The 18,678-nt window shown below is 46.0% G+C and overlaps 1 protein-coding gene across 1 annotated transcript; it reads left to right on the forward strand.

The window, feature by feature from the left end:
• The first annotated feature begins 12,939 nt into the window (after positions 1-12,939).
• LOC131349553 (ice-structuring glycoprotein-like) lies at positions 12,940-15,030 on the forward strand. The gene is made up of 2 exons (XM_058385281.1): positions 12,940-12,967; positions 13,517-15,030. The coding sequence occupies exons 1-2, from the start codon at positions 12,940-12,942 to the stop codon at positions 15,028-15,030; spliced, it is 1,542 nt and encodes a 513-aa protein (XP_058241264.1).
• The last annotated feature ends 3,648 nt before the right edge of the window (positions 15,031-18,678 follow it).

Below are 18,678 nucleotides of genomic sequence, written 5' to 3' on the forward strand. Positions count from 1 at the left end.
CTCACACACACACCACACTGCTAGAACCTGTAATATCCTCTCTCTCACACACACACACACACACACCACACTGCTAGAACCTGTAATATCCTCTCTCTCTCACACACACACACACACCACACTGCTAGAACCTGTAATATCCTCTCTCTCTCACACACACACACACACACCACACTGCTAGAACCTGTAATATCCTCTCTCTCACACACACACACCACACTGCTAGAACCTGTAATATCCTCTCTCTCACACACACACACACACACACACACACACCACATTGCTAGAACCTGTAATATCCTCTCTCTCACACACACACACACACACACACACACGCACACACACACACACCACACTGCTAGAACCTGTAATATCCTCTCTCTCTCACACACACACACACACACACACCACACTGCTAGAACCTGTAATATCCTCTCTCTCTCACACACACACACACACACACACCACACTGCTAGAACCTGTAATATCCTCCCTCTCACACACACACACACACACACCACACTGCTAGAACCTGTAATATCCTCTCTCACACACCACACTGCTAGAACCTGTAATATCCTCTCTCACACACCACACTGCTAGAACCTGTAATATCCTCTCTCACACACCACACTGCTAGAACCTGTAATATCCTCTCTCTCACACACACACACACACACACACCACACTGCTAGAACCTGTAATATCCTCTCTCACACACCACACTGCTAGAACCTGTAATATCCTCTCTCTCACACACACACACACAACACTGCTAGAACCTGTAATATCCTCTCTCTCACACACACACACACACACCACACTGCTAGAACCTGTAATATCCTCTCTCTCTCACACACACACACACACCACACTGCTAGAACCTGTAATATCCTCTCACACACACACACACCACACTGCTAGAACCTGTAATATCCTCTCTCTCACACACACACACACACACACACACACCACATTGCTAGAACCTGTAATATCCTCTCTCTCACACACACACACACACACACAACACTGCTGGAACCTGTAATATCCTCTCTCACACACACACACACACACACACACACACACACACACACACCACACTGCTAGAACCTGTAATATCCTCTCTCTCTCACACACACACACACACACCACACTGCTAGAACCTGTAATATCCTCTCTCTCTCACACACACACACACACACCACACTGCTGGAACCTGTAATATCCTCTCTCACACACACACACACACACACACGCACACACACACACACCACACTGCTAGAACCTGTAATATCCTCTCTCTCACAAACACACACACACACACACACCACACTGATAGAACCTGTAATATCCTCTCTCTCTCACACACACACACACACACCACACTGCTAGAACCTGTAATATCCTCTCTCACACACACACACACACACACACACACACACACACGCACACACACACACACCACACTGCTAGAACCTGTAATATCCTCTCTCACACACACACACACACACACACACACCACACTGCTAGAACCTGTAATATCCTCTCTCTCACACACACACACACACACACACCACACTGCTAGAACCCTTAACATCCTCTCTCTCTCACACACACACACACACACACACACACACCACACTGCTGGAACCTGTAATATCCTCTCTCACACACACACACACACACACGCACACACACACACACCACACTGCTAGAACCTGTAATATCCTCTCTCTCACAAACACACACACACACACACACCACACTGCTAGAACCTGTAATATCCTCTCTCTCACACACACACACACACACACACCACACTGCTAGAACCTGTAATATCCTCTCTCACACACACACACACACACCACACTGCTAGAACCTGTAATATCCTCTCTCTCTCACACACACACACACACACACCACACTGCTAGAACCTGTAATATCCTCTCTCTCACACACACACACACACACACACCACACTGCTAGAACCTGTAATATCCTCTCTCTCTCACACACACACACACACACACACACACACACCACACTGCTAGAACCTGTAATATCCTCTCTCACACACACACACACACACACACACACACACACCACACTGCTGGAACCTGTAATATCCTCTCTCACACACACACACACACACACACGCACACACACACACACCACACTGCTAGAACCTGTAATATCCTCTCTCTCACACACACACACACACACACCACACTGCTAGAACCTGTAATATCCTCTTTCTCACACACACACACACACACACACACACACCAGACTGCTGGAACCTGTAATAACCTCTCTCTCAGACACAGTGCTGTCTCGTATCACTACTTCCTGTCTAGCATCTCACCTCAGACCTTCATCTCTGCTCTCAGAAGCACCACTGATGCAGTCGGCTCTGAGGAGAACCGGGGAACCCTGAATCTTTACAAACAGGAAAGAATATAAGATAGAATCGTCTCTGTCTGTCTGTCTGCCTCGTCTCACTCTGCCTCTCTGCTCTTCGTCATCCTCTCTGCCTCCTTTCCTATTTTCCCTCTCATTCCTCACGCTGTCTCTCTACATTTCTGCCACTTCAACTCAAGAAATCTCTCTCTCTCTCTCTCTCTCTCTCTCTCTCTCTCTCAGACACACACACTGGTTCCAGCTGATTGGATTTCCCACAATCCTTTGGTTCTGAGGTGAAAATAAAAACCATAGAGTCACCTCCTTCTCACCCCCTCTCTCCCTCCCTCTCTCTCTTCCTTCCTCCCTCCCTCTCTCTCTTCCTTCCTCCCTCCCTCTCTCTCCCTCTTACTCTCTCTCTCTTCCTTCCTCCCTCCCCCCCTTTCTTTTCTTCCTGTCTGCATCTCTTCCTCTTTTGCCCTCTCGCTCTCTTCCTCTCTCCCTCTTTCTCTCTTCCTTCCTCCCTCCCTGTCTCTCTCTCTTTCTCCTGCCCTCTCCCTTTCTTCCTCTCTCTCTCTCACTCTCTCTCTCTCTCTCTCTCTCTATATATATATATATATATATATATATATATACCTCCTTCTCACCCCCTCTCTCCCTCCCTCTCTCTCTTCCTTCCTCCCTCCCTCCCTCTCTCTCCCTCTTACTCCCTCTCTCTTCCTCCCCCTTTCTTTTCTTCCTGTCTGCATCTCTTCCTCTTTTGCCCTCTCCCTCTCTCTCCCTCTTACTCTCTCTCTCTTCCTTCCTCCCTCCCCCCCTTTCTTTTCTTCCTGTCTGCATCTCTTCCTCTTTTGCCCTCTCCCTCTCTTCCTCTCTCCCTCTTTCTCTCTTCCTTCCTCCCTCCCTCCCTGTCTCTCTCTCTTTCTTCCTTCCTCCCTCCCTCTCTTTCTCTCTCTCACCCTCTTTCTCCCACCCTCTCCCTTTCTTCCTTTCTCTCCCTCCCTCTTACTTCCTCTCTCTCCCCCTCTCTCTTCCTCCCCCCTTCTTTCTCCCCCCCTCTCTCCCACCCTCTCCCTTTCTTCCTTTCTCTCCCTCCCTCTCCCTTCCTCCCTCCCTCTCTCTCTCTCTCTACCTCCCTCTTACCCCCCCTCTCTCTTCCTCCCTCCCTCCCTCTCTCTCTCTCTCTCTCTCTCTCTCTCTCTCTTTATATATATATATATATATATATATATATATATACCTTCCTCTCACCCCGTCTCTCCCTGCCTCTCTCTCTTCCTTCCTTCCTCCCTCCCTCCCTCCCTCTCTCTCCCTCTTACTCCCTCTTTCTCTCTTCCTTCCTCCCTCCCTGTCTCTCTCTCTTTCTCCCGCCCTCTCCCTTTCTTCCTCTCTCTCTCCCTCTCTCTCTCTCTCTCTCTCTCTCTCTCTCTCCCTCTATATATATATATATATATATATATATATATATATACCTCCTTCTCACCCCCTCTCTCCCTCCCTCTCTCTCTCGCTCTTCCTTCCTTCCCCCCTCCCTCTCTCTCCCTCTTACTCCCTCTCTCTTCCTCCCCCCTTTCTTTTCTTCCTGTCTGCATCTCTTCCTCTTTTGCCCTCTCCCTTTCTCTTCCTCTCTCCCTCTCTCTCTCCTCCTTCCTCCCTCCCTCCCTCCCTCCCTCTTACTTCCTCTCTCTCTCTCCTCTCTTCCTTCCTTCCTTCCTTCCTTCCTTCCTCTCTTTTTTCTCTCTCACCCTCTTTCTCCCACCCTCTCCCTTTCTTCCTTCCTCCCTCCCTCTCTTTCCCTCTCTCACCCTCTTTCTCCCACCCTCTCCCTTTCTTCCTTCCTCCCTCCCTCTCTTTCTCTCTCTCACCCTCTTTCTCCCACCCTCTCCCTTTCTTCCTTCCTCCCTCCCTCTCTTTCTCTCTCTCACCCTCTTTCTCCCACCCTCTCCCTTTCTTCCTTTCTCTCCCTCCCTTCCTTTCTCTCCCTCCCTTACTTCCTCTCTCTCCCCCTCTCTCTTCCTCCCCCCTTCTTTCCCCCCCCCTCTCTCCCACCATCTCCCTTTCTTCCTTTCTCTCCCTCCCTCTCCCTCCCTCCCTCTCTCTCTCTCCCTACCTCCCTCTTACCCCCCCTCTCTCTCCCTCCCTCCCTCTCTCTCTCTCTCTCTCTCTCTCTCTCTCTCTCTATATATATATATACCTCCTTCTCACCCCCTCTCTCCCTCCCTCTCTCTCTTCCTTCCTCCCTCCCTCCCTCCCTCTCTCTCCCTCTTACTCCCTCTCTCTTCCTCCCCCCCTTTCTTTTCTTCCTGTCTGCATCTCTTCCTCTTTTGCCCTCTCCCTTTCTCTTCCTCTCTCCCTCTCTCTCTCCTCCTTCCTCCCTCCCTCTCTTTCTCTCTCTCCCTCCCTCTTACTTCCTCTCTCTCTCCTCTCTTCCTTCCTTCCTTCCTTCCTCTCTTTTTTTCTCTCTCACCCTCTTTCTCCCACCTTCTCCCTTTCTTCCTTCCTCCCTCCCTCTCTTTCTCTCTCTCACCCTCTTTCTCCCACCCTCTCCCTTTCTTCCTTCCTCCCTCCCTCTCTTTCTCTCTCTCACCCTCTTTCTCCCACCCTCTCCCTTTCTTCCTTCCTCCCTCCCTCTCTTTCTCTCTCTCACCCTCTTTCTTCCACCCTCTCCCTTTCTTCCTTTCTCTCCCTCCCTCTTACTTCCTCTCTCTCCCCCTCTCTCTTCCTCCCCCCTTCTTCCCCCCCCCCTCTCCCACCCTCTCCCTTTCTTCCTTTCTCTCCCTCCCTCCCTCTCCCTTCCTCCCTCCCTCTCTCTCTCTCCCTACCTCTCTCTCCCTCCCTCCCTCTCTCTCTCTCTCTCTCTCTCTCTCTCTCTCTCACTCCCTCTTACTCCCTCTCACCCCCTCTCTTTTCTTTCTGTCTGCCTCTCTTGCCCCTCCCTCTTATATTATATAAATATTATCTCCCTCTTATATTATATAAAATTATTAAAAAATTATAAAATTATCAAAAATATATATATAAAACTAAGAATAAAAAAACCTAGAAAATACATTTTAAATAAAAATGTAAACCTAGAATATAAAATATGAGAAATAATTTAAATAAAAAATATTATGTTATATATTATTATATTATATAAAATATAAGAAGTACAATTTAAATAAAAATGTAAATCTAGGATATAAAATATAAGAAATACACTGGAAGAAAAGAAGAATCTCAAATAAAAAGAATGTCAAGTATAAATAGAATTAAGAATATAATACAAAATATGACTATATCACTCTACAACATATACAAAAATAGAATAAAAATAAACAGCAATCGAATAGAATAAGAATAGAATAAGCAGAATATATCTCTGTGTACTTTATATCTGTTGCTAGTTTCCATGCCGTTACCTGCTAGAATTTGATTATCTGGGATTCGTGTTTTTTTTCCTGAGTAAACAGAAGAAATACCTCTTTCAGAACGAAATGATCAAGAAAAGACAGATTTAAAAAAAGAAGAAGAAGAATCTGCTCTTCTGGACTGAATGTTCTGGATAATTACTGCAGCATTAGCGATTTAATTTCTCTTCCACTCTGGTTCAGTAATGATCGATGATGTAACATAAGTAACGTCCATTACAGACAGTAATAACCCCACAAGCAGTCCTGCCCTTTCATTCAGGCTGGAAAATATTTTGCTTGTGCATTGAAGATTGAAGTATTATTCAAGGCTGAAGCGAATGGTCGTGACCCGAGTCTCTTCTGAATGAAATGAAGAGAAGACGAGTGCGTACCTTTAACTCATAATTGTGTAAACACGTCTGACTCAAATGCTGAAAAATCTAACCCCAAACATGGACCGCTGACACGAAGCGGCCAGCGGGGTCGGGTTCAACGAGGGCGAAGCTTAGCTTTAATCTCAGCATCTGATCACAGACTTTATGAAGCATTACCAATCTTTCCTAACATAGCTAGCAAACTGTTACGTTTGCTAGCAGGCTTGCTAGCATGAGGTAAACTGTTGTCATGACGTCACACAACCGAAAACTCACGCTTGAAATATCGCAGGCGAGTAAACACGGAGGAATTTTTCGCTAGGTTTTCTCTTTCCACCGTCGGTTGTCTAGCAACACATTAAATGCTCGAACGGCGTCGAATCTGCCGTGACGTAAGCACAAAGCTCCATCCGTCCGCACGCCGTTTAAGTACTTTAATTCACTCGGCCAGATCCTTTATGCACAGTAATGGAGTAAGTGAGGCAGAATCCGATTTTAACCACAGAGCTGTTTTAAAAAAGAAAGAAAAAGAGAACTCTAAATAATGCTGAAAAAAAGAGTAGATACTCAGAGAGACACGACGAGAACCAGTGGATTTGATGAATCTTTTACACAAATCAGGCAGACAAACTGCAGATTATTAATATTTATATAATAATAATAATAATAATAATAATAATAATAATAATAATAATAATAATAATATCATTAATGATGATAATAATAAGTCAGGGCTGAAGGTGATTTTAGAAAGCACCTTTTTATTTATGAGGGTTATATGATCATATTTAGATTAAATTAATTTAATTTAACCTAATTAGTCCTTTTTATTAATATATATACACCGATCAGCCATAACATCCTGAGCAGTGACCAGTGAAGTGAATAAGACTGATGATCTCCTCATCATGGCACCTGTTAGTGGGTGGGATATATTAGGCAACAAGTCAACATTTTGTCCTCAAAGTTGATGTGTTAGAAGCAGGAAAAATGGACAAGCGTAAGGATTTGAGCTTTGAGTTTGATGAAGGGCCAAACTGTGATGGAGGATAGATGACTGGATCAGAGCATCTCCAAAACTGCAGCCCTTGTGAGGTGTTCCCAGTCTGCACTGGTCAGTATCTTTAAAGGTGGTCCAAGGAAGGAACAGTTGTGAACCAGTGACAGGGTCATGGGCGGTCAAGGCTCATTGATGCACGTGGGAAGCGAAGGCTGGTCCGTGTGATCCGATCCAACAGACGAGCTACTGTTGCTCAAATTGCTGAAGAAGTTAATGCTGATAGAATTTCTGATAGAAAGAGGTCAGAGTACACAGTGCAGGACAGGTCAGGGCTGTTTTAGCAGCAAAAAAGGGGGCCAACACAATATTAGCAGGTGGTCATAATGTTATGCCTGGTTGGTGGATATTAAACACAGAAAGAGAATAAAAAAAGTAAAAAATCTACTTTAAAGATATTTTGCTATTTTTAATCATTGTATCACGATCAGGCTCGATGATAATGATAATTATTATGATATTAAGTATTACGATATTTGTCGCAATAACGGTATTATATTGTCACCCAGGCCTAAGCGATGGCATCATGCAAATGAGGTAGGGCAAACTCTCTCTCTCTTTTTCTCCCTCTCTCTCTCTCTCTCTCTCTCTCTCTCTCACACACACACACACACAGATTAAGTTTACAGAGTTACCTCACTTTTCGAGCGTCATCGTATGATGAATGTTACTGCTGGCATCACTGAGCTCAGAGTCGCTGCCATCACTCTCACCCTCTCACTCCATCCAGCTGTGGATACAGAAAGAGACAGATGTGGTGATAAAAATTTTTTTTAAAAAACCCTGCTGCCCAGCGTTGGCTCTCAATCTGATCAACTCTTCACAGGAAAGCAGAGCACAGGGTTTGAGTTTGAGTTTAGTAAATAAATCCTAAACAAAACCAAACGAAAGTACACAATGTGGTCCAGGGTGGGAGGATTCTCGTTTGTCCTCCTTTTAAACTCAATTCCTGTTTTATAGTAAATAAGGCAATGAATTAATGAATAAAAGGCCATGTGTTTAACAGGTCTAACAATTTGTGGTTGAATATCTGCGTCATAAACAGTAGGAGGCTGATTTTATTGCTTTCTATAAAAAAGCCCAGAAATACCTGAGTGAAAGGTATGAGAACAGCTTTCACAGCAAAACGTCAAAACTCGCTGTGTCTTATGAAGTATCCGGTGATGCAGTCCAGGCCTGCTGTCTCTAAGACACGGATGAAATGGATGGATGGATGGATGGATGGATGGATGGATTCTAGCAGAAAAACAGCATGTACTCATCTCAGCTCTTCAGAAGTGGATGGTTGCCACAGTGAGGAGAAGTTATCTAAACCCATTTTCCGAAGCAGATGAGGAATGTCATCACCTACACTTTCTTTATCCCGCATAGCAATGCGCATCCAGAACAGGTATTTTCACTGACCTCAGCATGGAGAAATGAGAGAAATGATCGGGATGTGGACAGACTCGAGGGCAGAGCTGCAAACTTGTGCCAGATTCATAGCGGAGTGCGCAGACACATAGGAGAAATTTCACATAAACAAACAACTCCTGGAAGCAGTCAGGGAAGGGCTGAAGTATTGCAGACAGACAGCAGATATGTGGGGAGAGAATACACTGACCAGGCATAACATTATGCCTAATATTGTGTTGGTCCCCTTTCTGCTGCCAAAACAGCCCTGACCCGTCCTGCACTGTGTATTCTGACCCCTTTCTATCAGAACCAGCATTAATTTCTTCAGCAGTTTGAGCAACAGTAACTCGTCTGTTGGATCGGATCACACGGACCAGCCTTCTCTCCCCACGTGCATCAGTGAGCCTTGACCGTCCATGACCCTGTCGCCGGTTCACCACTGTTCCTTCCTTGGACCACTTTTGATAGATACTGACCACTGCAGACCGGGAACACCCCACAAGAGCTGCAGTTTTGGAGATGCTCTGATCCAGATCCACCTGCCATCACAGTTTGGCCCTTCATCAAACTCAAAGCTCAAATCCTTACGCTTGTCCATTTTTCCTGCTTCTAACACATCAACTTTGAGGACAAAATGTTGACTTGCTGCATGATATATCCCACCCACTAACAGGTGCCATGATGAGGAGATCATCAGTCTTATTCACTTCACCTCTCACTGCTCAGATACCTGATCAGTGTAAACTAGAGGCTGATTATGTGTTACAGGGTTGGGATATTTTTTTATCCTGGACTTTAGAAATGGCCGTCCTACTGGCTTCTTAGCTCCTGGATTCTGAAAACATGAAATCCTCCCTAATAAATAATCCTGGGTCGTTGACTGGAAGATCGGGGTTCAAGCCTCCCAGCTGCCAAGCTATCAACACTGGAGCCCTGAGCAAGGCCCTTAACTCCACCTGCTCCAGGGGTGCTGTACCATGGGTTGACCCTGTGCTCTGACCTGGGATATACTCAAGTGGTTAAGGTTCTGGGTCGTTGACCGGAAGATTGGGGTTCAAGCCCCAGCACTGCCAAGCTGCCACTGTTGGGCCCTTGAGCAAGGCCCCCCAACCCATCCTGCTCCAGGGGCTCTGCATCATGGCTGACACTGTGCTCTGACCCCCAACCCCCCAAGGATACGGACCGATGCACCTGTGAAGATTTCGAGAATAGTGTTCATGAAAATCCAACAGTTACAGAAAAAAGTTTGTGTGCTCCTGAGTGTAAGACTAAACCTCGACAGATCGGCTTCGAGTCTCACAAACGGTGATGAGATACCGCAAGAAAACATCAAATTAAACACCGCAGTTTTTCCTGTGATGTACCTGCAGACTCTGACATTTCAGCTGTTATATAATGTTTTTTTATCGGCATACGCTCGAGTCGAAATAACTTTCACTTCTGCCTCTAAAGTAAGTCCTGGCTGTGAGCTTGGTCTTGTATGGAGTTTTGTGGGTGTCAGCAAATGCAGAACAGCTGTGCAGCTAAAACACAATGGTCTTTTAATTTTTTTTTATTAAATTTCGGGTTTGTCTTGTGCAAACATTTACACAAACTTTACTATGTGGCCCATTATTAGTATAGAGTAAAAAAAAAAATGGAGCATGAATGATGGATTAGCTAGAGATACTCTCTCTAACACACACACAGACACACACACACACACTACAGCGGCGTCTCATGACTCAAGTCTTATAGGGAATATTCCGGTAGTTATGTTTTTGTCAGATTACTGGATGATTTTCCAGAAAGTTCTCTTCTCTCGCTCCTCCGTAAAAAAAACCCACTTTCGATCCGTTAGCAAAAATTGCCGCTTATTTACGGCGACACTCGAGTGGCTCAAGTGTTCACTCACTTGGGCGAATTTTGTGTTATCACTAAATGAAAAAAATAAAATAAAATAACGTAAGAAAACTCAGAAAAAGAGAGAGATTGTGAATTTGTTGAATTTATGACTGAAAAAATAATGTTGTTAGCAAGTGAAAAAGCTTTGTTTTTTTAATACAGTTTTATATTCAGTGATAAATACATGGAGGTTTGTACATAAAGGATTTAAAGCTCTCAGCATGAGGACTTTCCTGTATTATCTGTCATGCTGGGAATCTGCTATGGCGCTCCAGTGGAACATTCCTGAATTTATGGTGGGGGGTGGGGGTTTGGGTTAAACACGCTGTGCTGTGTGTTTTTGGCAAGCTGTTTTTAATTTTCACTTTCCTTGAATAAATCCTTTAAATATTTTCTTTCCAAACCGTCCTCCTGAACACATCTCCATGCTCACTCGCTCTCTGCAGAGAGCCTTTTGCCTTTTCTACACCGCATGCCCCCAGATACAAGGACCTCTCTCTCCCCTGGCAACATGGACGTTGTTTACCAGGAAACAAGGACCTTGCTGCCATGGCAACATACATGTTGTTTACCTGGACTGCGGAGGTCACGTGACCAAGAGACATCCACTCTTAAAACTCAGCCTGATCTCTGAGAGTGATAGAAAGAGAAGTGTGTGTGTGTGTGTGTGTATGTGTGTGTGTGTGTGTGTGTATGGAAGGTATACAGCATGTTTAAGGTGTATGTACAGAGTGTGTGTGTATGGAATGTGTACAGAGTGTATAGTGTGTGTATATGGAGAGTATATGGACTGTTTATGGTCTGTGTGTGTGTGTGTGTATGTGTGTGTGGAGTGTGTACAGAGTGCTTTGGGTGTGTGTATGATTGGGGTGTGTGTATGGAGTGTGTAGAGTGGTTCGGATGTGTGTATGATTGATTGTGTGTGTGTCTGTGTGTAGAGTGTTTAAGGTGTGTGTATGGAGTGTGTAGAGTGGTTCGGATGTGTGTATGATTGATTGTGTGTGTGTGTGTGTGTGTGTGTAGAGTGTTTAAGGTGTGTGTATGGAGTGTGTAGAGTGGTTCGGATGTGTGTATGATTGATTGTGTGTGTGTGTTTGTGTGTGTGTGTGTGTTTGTGTGTGTTTTATTGGTGTTTTGATGAGCTGTAGTGATGTCAGAGCGAAGAGTGGTTTCCTCATCAGCTTCATTTATTTTTACTGCCCTGAGAATACTGTGTACCAGGGAGTATAGTGTGTGTGTGTACAGAGTGCTTTGGGTGTGTGTATGATTGGGGTGTATGTATGAAGTGTGTAAAGAGTGTTTAAGGTGTGTGTGTGTGTGTGTGTGTAGAGTGTTTAAGGCGTGTGTGTGTGTGTGTGGAGTGTGTACAGAGTGGTTAGGGTGTGTGCATGATTGATTGTGTGTGTGTGTGTATGATTGGGGTGTGTGTATGGAGTGTGTAGAGTGGTTCGGATGTGTGTATGATTGATTGTGTGTGTGTGTGTGTGTGTGTGTAGAGTGTTTAAGGTGTGTGTATGGAGTGTGTAGAGTGGTTAGGGTGTGTGTATGATTGGGGTGTGTGTATGGAGTGTGTAGAGTGGTTAGGGTGTGTGTATGATCGGTGCAAGTGTGTGTGTGTGTGTGTGTGTGTGTGTGTATAGAGTGTTTAAAGTGTGTGTATGGAGTGTGTAAAGTGTTTGTGGTGTGTGTATGATTGGGGTGTGTGTGTGAGGTGTGTAGAGAGGTTAGGAGGTGTGTATGATCAGTGTTTGTGTGTGTGTGTTTGTGTGTGTTTTATTGGTGTTTTGATGAGCTGTAGTGATGTCAGAGCGAAGGGTGGTTTCCTCATCAGCTTCATTTATTTTTACTGCCCTGAGAACACTGTGTACCAGGGAGTATAGTGTGTGTGTGTGTGTGTGTGTTTGTGTGTGTGTGTGTGTGAGAACATGATTTAAAAAGGGAGAATATGATACACATGTCTATCTCTCACTGCTCCCTCTTCTCTTTACTTCCTTTATCTGCTTTAACACTCATGACACGCCTCACACTGATAATGGAGGAGGAGATGATCACTCTCCTGTCTGTCTGATCGTCTGAGGAGTCAAAAAAATATCAGGGTAGACTTTCAGAGTGCAGCAAGCACTTTTACATTCCACCATCCCATTTCATCATGTCCACATTTACACACGGAGACCGAGGGAGGAGGAGACCTTCAGCTCTGACAATAACATTAAAGAACAGAGAGAGAGAGAGAGAGAGAGAGAGAGAGAGAGAGAGAGAGAGAGAGAGAGAGGACATGAAAGTGTAAGAGAGAAAGTGAGAGCAGGGAGGAGTGTGTGTGTGTGTGTGTGTGTGTGAGAGAGAGATTGAGAGAGAGAGAGAGAGAGAGAGAGAGAGAGTGAGAGATTCGGCTTGACACTCTAATGGGTTTCTCCTCCCATCTCGTCGTCTCTCCATCATGGCGACAATAGATGATGTGGAAAAAGGTTAATACAAGCCAGTGAAATGTTCCAGTCTATCCAGCTCTCTTGTTGTTCTCTCCCCCCCTTTTTTTCTTTCTCTTTCTCTCTCTTTCTAAATCTTCATCTCCTTTTTTCTTTCATCCTGTATGAGCTTTCTGGAGGCCAGATGTTGTAATCATAAATCACACAGAAGACACACCAGCCTGGGAAAGAGAACTAACCTCGACCACTTTGCGATTTTTACTTCCTCCTTTAAATTTTAATTTAATTTAATTTTTTTTTTTTAACTTACTTTGTCCACCTGATTGTTTGTTGTCTATAGACAGGTTTCAGTTTCCCGTTAAGGTGGACAACGTGAGCTCCACGTGAGCTCAGAGTCTCCTGGGCAAAAATGTTTATCTATAAACTGTTTGTTTATATATACAGGATATTTTAATGTTTATGTTTATTTCGTTTGGATTAATCACAATTATCACAACTGTTGATAACTGGAACTGGAAAACAATTAAAAGTAGAAGAAAAAAAAAACATCCACGCCACACACATGACCGTCCCTGACCACGTCAATCACAGCCACACCGTCCACACCATCCACACCAGCCACCATAGCCACCACAGCCACCACAGCCACACCAGCCACCACAGCCACCACAACCACCACAGCCACACCATCCACACCAGCCACCACAGCCACCACAGCCACACCAGCCACCACAGCCACACCAGCCACCACAGCCACCACAGCCACCACAGCCACACCAGCCACCACAGCCACCACAGCCACACCAGCCACCACAGCCACACCAACCACCACAGCCACACCATCCACACCAGCCACCACAGCCACACCATCCACCACAGCCACCACAGCCACATCAGCCACCACAGCCACACCAGCCACACCAGCCACCACAGCCACACCAGCCACCACAGCCACACCAGCCACCACAGCCACCACAGCCACCACAGCCACACCATCCACACCAGCCACCACAGCCACCACAGCCACCACAGCCACACCAGCCACCACAGCCACACCAACCACCACAGCCACACCATCCACACCAGCCACCATAGCCACCACAGCCACACCAGCCACCACAACCACACCAGCCACATCAGCCACCACAGCCACACCAGCCACACCAGCCACACCAGCCACCACAGCCACATCAGCCACATCAGCCACACCAGCCACATCAGCCACACCAGCCACCTCAGCCACATCAGCCACCACAGCCACACCAGCCACCACAGCCACCACAGCCACATCAGCCACACCAGCCACATCAGCCACCACAGCCACACCAGCCACACCAGCCACCACAGCCACCACAGCCACATCAGCCACACCAGCCACCACAGCCACATCAGCCACCACAGCCACACCAGCCACCACAGCCACCACAGCCACATCAGCCACATCAGCCACCACAGCCACATCAGCCACATCAGCCACCACAGCCACACCAGCCACCACAGCCACCACAGCCACATCAGCCACCACAGCCACACCAGCCACACCAGCCACCACAGCCACACCAGCCACCACAGCCACACCAGCCACCACAGCCACCACAGCCACACCAGCCACATCAGCCACCACAGCCACACCAGCCACACCAGCCACACCAGCCACCACAGCCACACCAGCCACCACAGCCACATCAGCCACCACAGCCACACCAGCCACCACAGCCACATCAGCCACATCAGCCACCACAGCCACATCAGCCAGACCAGCCACACCATCCACACCAGCCACCACAGCCACCACAGCCACACCAGCCACCACAGCCACATCAGCCACCACAGCCACCACAGCCACCACAGCCACCACAGCCACATCAGCCACCACAGCCACACCAGCCAGACCAGCCACACCAGCCACCACAGCCACATCAGCCACCACAGCCACCACAGCCACACCAGCCACCACAGCCACCACAGCCACCACAGCCACACCAGCCACCACAGCCACACCAGCCACCACAGCCACCACAGCCACCACAGCCACCACAGCCACACCAGCCACCACAGCCACATCAGCCACCACAGCCACACCAGCCAGTGGTAGGCATCAGTGAGCTGGAGTATGTGGAAGAGGGCGGAACAGTCGCATGCGTCGGGTTTCACTCGTATCTCACGTGTTAGCCCTCACCATCACCACTTAGCAGCTGACTTATGTTAGGGTTCTCCCAGGGGTTCCTTAAGGGTTCTTCAAGGGTAATTTAACAACCATCACACAGTATAAATTAAAGGAAAGAACAAACGATCTCGGAACCCGTTCTGGTTTTATGTAGAGCAACACAACGTCAGAAGAAGTTCTTGGCAGATCCATTTGTTCCCTTTCCGTGTCTCCTGTTTACAAATTAGCCACATGAATGGAGAGCCAGCTACACCACGATAAAAAATTTACTAATTATAATTTAATATACACAGATCAGCCACAACATTATGACCACCTGCATAATATTGTGTTGGTCCACCTTTTGCTGCCAAAACAGCCCTGACCCATCGAGGCATGGACTCCATTGGATCCCTGAAGGTGTGCTGTGGGATCTCGTAACAAGATGTTAGCAGCAGATCCTTTAAGTCCTGTAACTTGTGAGGTGGGGACTCCATGGATCAGACACGTTTGTCCAGCACATCCCACAGATGTTGGATTGGACTGAGATCTGGGGAATTTGGAAGAGCATTTGTTGGTGCACAGGGGTCAGCATGGGCACCCTGACTGGTCTGCGTCTGTGCGGCCCCATACACAACAAACTGTCCTGCACGGTGTATTCTGACCCCTTTCTATCAGAACCAGCATTAACTCCTTCAGCAGTTTGACAACAGTAGCTCGTCTGTTGGATCAGATCACATGGTCTGGCCTTCGCTCCCCACGTCCATCAATGAGCCTTGACCGCCCATGTCCTTGTCGCCAGCTCACCACTGTTCCTTCCTTTTGATAGATACTTTTGATAGATACTGACCACTGCAGCTTCGGAGCCAATAAAAGATTTTGTCACAGATTACAAATAAATATTTCAGGATCGATGCGAGCAACATGATCTCTTCTTTTTATCTTGAGTTTCTTATGAGTTTGGGGAAATTTAACACTGGTCACATCTCTGTTAGAAACCTCGAGTGTTGAGGAACGTGAAGCAGTAAAAATAAATAAATAAATAAATAAACAGACGCAGGTCTCTGTGGTGGTGTAAACAGTGTTTCGGTGTTGAACGCGGTTCTGAATCCTCATCTCAGAGCATCAGCGCCACCTGCTGGTGATTTAAAACAGTGTGTCCTTTTTATAGGAAAAAAAAGAGAGAAGTCAACAGCTTTTAATTCACAGGAAATACACCACTAATAACATAAACAAAAAACTATTATAATAAACTCAAACCACAATCAGAAATCTGCACTGCGAGAACGAGGAAAAGTTTTGATTCTGAACTTTTAAGTTTGAACTTTTCTCATCACCCTGAGACTAAAACCTTCATGAAATAAAATCACTTCGTTCTCGTTATGATAATTAACTACCTTTTTTTATTCTCTCTCTTTCAGAGTTAATAACTTAGAAGCAAACACGCTTTAAGCCCTCAAGACGACTGAGAAAGAGAAACTCATTATTATAAAGCGGCTTGTGCTTATAAAACAAAGAGAGAATTATTAAAAACGAGTGTATTCTTATTTGATTTTATTTTATTTTTTTTTTTTTTTTCTTTCAAAATCAGAATCAGAGGAACGATCAACACAGGAACAATCAGCTGAACACATCATCAGTACGAACCTCCTGAGTTAACTTTGTTCAACAATATAAATAAAATTTAAATAGATAGATAGATAGATAGATAGATAGATAGATAGATAGATAGATAGATAGATAGATAGATAGATAGATAGATAGATAGATAGATAGAGAGACTGACAGAGAGAGAGACATACAGAGGGACAAAGAGGCAGACAGACAGGCGGACATACGAGGAGACAGAGAGACAGACAGACAGGCAGACATACAGACGGACAGAGAGAGAGAGAGAGAGAGAGAGAGAGAGAGACTGAAAGACAAAGATAGATAGAGAGAGACAGACAGACTGAGAAACAGACAAAGAGACACAGACAGACAGAGACAGAAAGATGAAGAGACATACAGACCAAGAGACAGACAGACAGACAGACAGGACTTCTTGTTACACCAAGAAGAATTTGTGTGGTGTCCAATTCATTCCTACATTAAGGTGTGTGTGTTCAGCGGTGTGTGCATGAGAGAGATTTTTGTGTGTGTGTGTGTGTGTGTGTCATGGTGTGTGCATAGTATGTTCATTAAGTGGTGTGTGTGTGTGTGTGTGTACACATGACGATGGTGCGTAGTGTGTTTGTTAAGTGGTGTGTGTGTGCGTGTGTGTGTGTGTGTGTGTGTGTGAGAGAGAGAGAGAGATGTGTGTACACATGACGATGGTGTGTGTGTGTGTGTGAGAGAGAGAGAGAGAGAGAGAGAGAGAGAGAGAGAGATGTGTGTACACATGACGATGGTGTGTGTGTGTGTGTGTGTTCTTCCTGACGTGTCACAGAAGCGAGCGCAGCATGTGCCGACGCTCCACTGCACTCTGTTATGGTTACAGAGCAAAGCAAAGCGTGGACGCTGCACTGGCCCGAGTCTCTGATTTACTGCCCTGCTGAACCTTCATAACCATTAGGAAGGAGACCCCCCCCCTTAATAAATCTCTGAGGACGCCGGCGAGTCTCTCACTCTCTCTCTTTCTGGCTTAGACTTCTGTAAACCCACACGGTGCTCCACCCTGCCTCAATAAATCAGTGTCACCTAAAGCGCCTGGGGTTTAAATATGAAGGAAAACTTTTTAACACTTTTAAACACAAATATCTACTGCAGCGTTCAGCCTGAACTCAGACGATCAGCACAGACATGTCCGCTGTCAAAACCCCCGCCACCGTGGTTCTGTCCTAAAGCTACAGGATAATGTAAGCCTGTCAGAATCAGCAAATATGAACTTGACGCACTTAATGAAGGGGTGTTCTGATCTCTGAGTGGATTTATAGGGTCACTTCAAGAGCATGTCCTCCGATCGGTCAATCAATCGGTGTTAGAATTCAGTACGAAGCACACAGACGGTACCATCCTCTACGGTTTCTTTAGGGTTCTAAGCAACTTGAACTTCTATCAAGCTGATCTGTGATTGGTGTTTGGGCCCCACAAGTATTTACCCATCTATGTTCATAGCTGTTATAACTGCTGCTTATAGCTGCCATGACATTTATAATGTCTGATAAACAGTAGGACATTTGAAACATATTTTTGCTGCAGGAGCTGTAGGGTTTAATATGGAGTTGTCCCGCCCTTTGCAGCTATAACAGCTTCAACTCTTCTGGGAAGGCTTTCCACAAGGTTTAGGAGTGTGTTTATGGGAATTTTTGACTGTTCCTCTTGAAGAAGCACATTTGTGAGGTCAGGCACTGATGTTGGACGAGAAGGTCTGGCTCACAGTCTCCTCTCTAATTCATCCCAAAGATGTTCTATGGGGTTGAGGTCAGGACTCTGTGCAGGCCAGTCAAGTTCCTCCACACCAAACTTACTCTTTATTGAGCTTGGTTTGGTCACTGGTGTGCAGTCATGTTGGAACAGGAAGGGGTCATCCCCAAACTGTTCCCTCAAAGTGCATGAAATTGTCCAAAATGTCTTGGTATGAAGCTCCTTTAAGAGTTCCTTTCACTGGAACTAAGGGGCCGAGTCC

The sequence above is a fragment of the Hemibagrus wyckioides genome, linkage group LG03, assembly GCF_019097595.1.
Source record: "Hemibagrus wyckioides isolate EC202008001 linkage group LG03, SWU_Hwy_1.0, whole genome shotgun sequence".
Lineage (NCBI taxonomy): Eukaryota > Metazoa > Chordata > Actinopteri > Siluriformes > Bagridae > Hemibagrus > Hemibagrus wyckioides.